The 6,000-nt window shown below is 39.3% G+C and overlaps 1 protein-coding gene across 1 annotated transcript in view; it reads right to left on the minus strand.

Moving 5' to 3' along the window:
* The window catches only part of TNFRSF12A (TNF receptor superfamily member 12A), a 123,919-nt gene that overhangs the window by 44,081 nt on the left and 73,838 nt on the right, over positions 1 to 6,000 (minus strand). Inside the window, exon 2 of the mRNA XM_044086350.1 lies at positions 542 to 643. Coding sequence (XP_043942285.1) covers positions 542 to 643 — 102 coding nt within the window. The remainder of the gene's footprint in view (positions 1 to 541; positions 644 to 6,000) is intronic.

The raw sequence follows: 6,000 nt of genomic DNA on the forward strand, positions 1-6,000 counted from the left end.
CAGAGAAAACAGCCTCTATTTATTTTCCATCTTCTCCTTATACAACCTCCTTATCATCCTAGTTCTTTTCTCTGTACCTGTGCACTCTCTGTAGCGTCATAGCATGCCTTTGTTTATATAACATCTAACACTACATGCACAGAATCTGACTGTATGTTGGCATTTTCCTTCTCAGAGATGCAAATTACTCTGCACTGGTGCTCTAGGCTTCCTCCAGTGGGAGCAGGTACCCTGATGTAATGCAGGAATTACGTCAAAGAAGACCTGTATCACTATTTGCTTACATCTAACCTTTATCTGTTATGATTGTTTACAACAGAAAAAGAAGGACTTTCACCAACCACAGCAGAAGAATTGGATATAAATTGCTTTCCGTCTCATACTGAAGATTAAAAAAAAATACATTTTTTTAGAGGACATATTCTGAATTCCACCCAAGATCAAAACACAAACACCTCATAGGGTTTTGTTGTGTAGCAACCATGTATGTATAGGTGAGTGACATACCCATCCACCCCCACCCCACCAATTGTATACTTACAAGATTTACAGAAATCATTAAAAGGCTTCATTACGCAGTTAGCACAGTCCATACACTTTTCCAGATCGTCACTCCAGGACTGGGTGCTTGAACATTTAGAACCTGGTAGGAAAAAAATCAAACACGTTAGATAATGGTAGGGCCATGCATTCTTTCCATAGCCATGCAACTGCTTTAGTACTATAAATATTTACTTATTTTATTTTGAATTTGTTAGCGCAGGGTAAAGCACAGATCCCACTGCATCTACTTCAGTCTCAGCTCAAAGAAAACCCAATAGATACATGAGTCGTACCTCTCAACTGTCCAGATTTTTGCAGAATATCTAGACATTTGCCTCATATCTTTAGTATGCTCCTCATAAAATGTGTGCTTTTCTGGCAAATCACTGAGGTATGATGTCAAATAATGTCACACATTTCAGTTTCAGACTTTATATACTTCAGAAAATTAATGTTAACACAAAATTGATATTCTAGCAACTTTCTAATTTTATAAGAGCCATATTTAAAATCAGTCACTATTTCTTGGGCCTTTGTCCCCCCCATTATTTTAGTCTTTGTCCAGATTTCTTGGCTGAGAGTTATGATGACACTGTATACAGGGTGAATGAAAAATGCAGTACATATATATATATATATATATAATACAAAGTGAATACCATAGTTGGCTTGAGTGTATAAAGGCAGTAGATAAATGACATTATAAAAAAAAATAAGCAAAACTACCCAACACGAGCTGGTGAAAAAGAATGACGTGTATCTTTTAATGCAATTTTCAAATCCATTCTCCCTTCCCACTTCATTTTTCATGTTTTCCTTTTCCTAATTGTTATTTTGGACTCCTGCCTCCCTTTCAATCATCAAATGCCACTCACCCCCTCATCAGTCAATTCATTTAGTCTCTCACCTAACAGATCAGGAAAGTAAGTAAAAGACATGGAGATAAGAGGTTGGGGAATTTGTTTTGGATTGCAGCTAATGTCCACTCACAAAGCAGGCAAGGCCGGTGCAATGTTTATACATTTCAAATTAATCAAGGACAAATCTCAACAGAATCAGGAACAAGTCCAGAAATAGTCAGGGACATTTTTTAAAAATATATTAGTACTGTTAACTTGGGACATTGGCAGAATAAAAAGATATGAATTAATATACATTTTCTGAAGAAAAGAAGCAAAAGAAGTCTATAACGCTAATTATTGTCATTATTTATTAAGTGTACTTCACCACCTTTTCTCCAGAATTCACCAGTCTTAGAATGGATTAAGAGGGGCAGAGATAAAATTTCAGTTGAAATCAGGGACATCCTTAAAAATCAGGAAAGGTTTGAGAAGCATAGCAATGCTGATAACACATAGCTGCATGCGGAGCCAGTGTCTGAACTGGCATACTCTTGCCCGGTGCTTGGCAGGAGTGCAAGTATTTCATGGTTAGGCTTGTAACCCAAAGACCTGTGCACGGAAATTCACTTCTGGATTTTCCCCTAGACGGCACTCCTGAGACTTGTTCGACTCCCTCCTCATGGGATACATTAGCCATTCAGTTTCACCCTACTGTGGCTGCATCTTCCATTGTTGGAGACATTAGTCAAACCAAGAGCTGGTCATGTGGTGTATAGTCAGAGATAGCACCGCTATGCTGTAGAATTATCACTACTTGCCCCCTTTTGCTAATTTTGTCTTCCTTTCTCCTCCTTCTTTTCTTTCTTCTGCATTCTTGTTGGTTGGTCTCAACAAATACCAAAAGTGGAAGTGAAAGGACTGAGATTTGAAGGTTCTAGAACTTCTGCTCTTTCTTCCAGAAACTGAGGGATACTACAGTAGCTGAACCACTGCCATCTGTAGGACTAGATATCGTAGTGCAGCTGATAATGCCAATTGTATTGGGGAGGACACACTTTATACTGTATGTTGTTGTTGTTTGTCTTTCGGCTTTTCCCGGTTAGGGGTCGCCACAGCAGAACTCCGGTCCGCTAATGATTGGCAGTTTTTTTTTTGGTGTCGAGTTGCCAGCCCGACACCCAACCTTCAACGAAGGCACGCCCATTCAACGCATGTCTTTCGAACGTGGGGAGGACACGCAGACTCCACACAGAAGGCACTCCCAACCCAAGCCAAGAATTGAATGGGAGAACTTCTTGCTGTGAGGCAACAACGCTACTGCTGCACCATCGTGGAAGTGCACTTTATATTGTATGTACAGTTCATATATATGTGCAGTAATTGTTTGTAAAGTAGTTAATATTCTTTAAATGAGGTGGACAGTGCCACAGCAATAAGCCCCCCCCCCTCCTGAGATAACTTTCTGGTACTTTTGTGCACATTCTTCTGATGGACATTTTTTTTTAAATCTGGGGGTTATACTATGCGTGAAAGGCATTATTTTAGGGTCATCGACTAGCTACAGCATCAGAGGAATCCATGCCAGTGTATGAAATTAAACAGACCAATAAAAACTTTGTGACCTGTTTGTTGAAATCCTGGACATGTTTTTAAATATGATCACCAAAGGTGCACATTCAGGATCATCAGTGGGAAAATCTTCTCCACACTTCAGCAGTGAATTTAGTGTTAGTGAAAGGTGAGGGACTGACAGAATCTCTGTGTTTATCCACTGGGATAAGATCAGTGTGGGGCAGGGGCAGTTTGAGACAGGGACAAGAACAGTATAGGTTTCTCCCACTGGGCTGTCCTTAATACTAGGGAAATATGAAGGGCTAACAGCCTTTTGCACTGAAGCATTATTATATGCAGAGGGACAGGTAAAATCAGGGGACAGGGCAGTGCAGACTTCCCTATACAGAAGCGCCCACTTTGTAAAGTGACTTGCTCAGAGTCACACAAGGGTGTAACTAGCATACTCCTACGTACTCACATGAGTATCTTACTTTCTGATAATTTCTAATTAACAATATGGCTGACAGGTCCCAGAATGCCTAGTTTTGTGTAGACTAATTAATGTCTGCTCCTCAGGTCAGCAAACAGCATGCTCAAAAATAGAAATATTCCTGTAAAACATCCATTCTTTTATGGGATGTGTGTGTGTGGGGGGGGGGGTGAAATGAATAAGGACAACATTTGGAAAGACATGTACATTTTAAAATGTTAGTTGAGGGTAACATTATGATCTTTAAATAGAAAATGAGCTTTGAATAGAAAATAAACCCCCTGAGGACATATAGTATGCACTTGGTGGGAATCAAACCCACAACAACAAAATGAAGCTCATGTCGTTCACTTTATATGGCAGATTGGTAGGCTGGTTAAGTACAGATTCACTCATATGAGACCTGGGACAGAAATACGCACAAATGAAGAGAAACAAATGTTTCTACTTTTTTATTTAATCAGTTAAAATGTTGGGGAGTCAATGCCATTGAATATAGCATTGCTTTTTACTGGATGTTGCCCTGCAACTTTCAAAAGAGCAATGGTTAGCAATGGTCTATTTCCTAAAAGCAGCTTTACTGTATTTGTCAATGTGTGTGTGTGTGTGTGTGTGTGTGTGTGTGTGTGTGTGTGTGTGTGTGTGTGTGTGTGTGTGTGTGTGTGTGTATTTTGTTAGCTGGAGAAACCTAAGAAATTCAAGCACCATTTTCTGTAGTAAGTCACACATTTAATCCAGGTGAGCTGGTATAACCAGAAGCATTTAATTTGCACTCAAACTTAAAAAATTGCACATGTTTACAAATGTTGCTCACTATAGTTTTCAATGAATGTATCATTTTCCATTTTTATATCCACATCCTTATAAAATATTTTTTTAGAGTAATATCTCCAAGCAACTTAAGTAGAGCCCACACTGCACACAATAGCTTAAACAGTAGAAAGATGTTCTATCTATATATCTTATATTTCTCAGAATAAAAAAAAATACCCCTTACAGCATGCAAGACATATCTGCCTACACCCTTGGGTTAAGGTACTTGGGAATTAAAAGTATACAAGCAAAGGTTATGAGAGTCAAACCCAGGTCTATGTGATATTTACACTTTGTCTTACTGAAATCTGTTATATTTACATATCTGAATGTGACATCTTCATCTCACAGTGACAAGTCCAGCAGGAAGAAATGTTCAAAGTCTGTAACATTATAAAATTAATGTCAGCAGTGAAATACATCACCCTTTTCTGCCAGACTACTTTAGTTGTCATATCATTAGCATATTCATACAATTTGTTTGTAAGAGGGCATTTCACTGATCTGATCTTCTGTCCTCTAGCTCTATATGCCTTCTTATTTCCGAGATTGTCAGGTATGTATTTGGAAGGTAAAATACATTCAAGTTGCATTTCAAACCACTGGTTTACTATCATATAGTCGACACTCAAAAGATAGACCCACCTGAAATGTCAACTAAAATGCTGAACACGGAAAGTCGAGGCCAGAATATTGCAAACACACTTCCTGTTGCAAATTCGACCTTCCTCAACATCCATGGTGTGCAATCAGACACTGGACACCACGTGACATGATGATTTTGCAGGGGGGCAAGCCGCCTGCCCCCCACACCCCCTGCACATTATATATTCCAACTCAGAGATCACACTACAGTGAGGAAAAGGGTAAATTTTCCAATCTCCACTGTACCATGATCTCTAGTGACAAGATCAACTTCATCTGTGTGAATGCACTGTGCATTCACTGAACCGAGATTCGCACAACCGAAGGTTCAGCAACATGGGTCAGTCAATCTTCCCTCGAAATTTTAAATGTAAACCCAAACCACCTGAACACGTCAAATATTCCACATTTGCTTAAGGCGTATGCAATAATATGCAATAACACAAAACATACATACAAATGATAGTGTTCATATGGCTACAACCACATGTTTATTAAGCTAATTAAACCAATTAATATTCACTAAACAAAATCAGCCAAATCAATATTTCAAATGAGATATGCATCAGACAGGATGCCAAGAAGGATTTCCAATTTTCTCTACCTTAGCCAGTTTGCACATCAGTACTGGTCCTATCATTTTCCCATATTGTAAGCGATACCCAATATTTCTGCAAACATAAATATATCCTGGGCCATCTAGCAATCTGCTAAGGGAGGCTTGCTTAGAAGTTCCATACCTCTCCCAGGGCAATACCATCCTTGGTAAAGGTCAGAATGTTCTAGATCCCCACCCCCCCTTTAACACTCCTCCTTTTCCATCTACCACAGAAATGGGTGCTAAAGTTAGACACATCTGTTTTACCCAGGATTAGTGGCTTCTGTGTCTGGGGCACTGTGTCCAACGTCACAACAGAAAGAGTATTTCTGGGTCAGGTGGGAAGTATTAAAAAACATCCATCTCGCCACCATGAAAAGGCTTCTTTCATTATTATCAGTCTTAATATTTTTAGAGAACTTATGCAGTCACGGTAACCATTACTCCTCTTTCCACAGGCACACACCAGGTTGACCAGACCATAGCTACCCCAATAGCTGTGCCAATCCAATAAA

This window comes from Protopterus annectens, chromosome 10.part0, assembly GCF_019279795.1.
Source record: "Protopterus annectens isolate FY-2018-M chromosome 10.part0, PAN1.0, whole genome shotgun sequence".
NCBI lineage: Eukaryota > Metazoa > Chordata > Ceratodontiformes > Protopteridae > Protopterus > Protopterus annectens.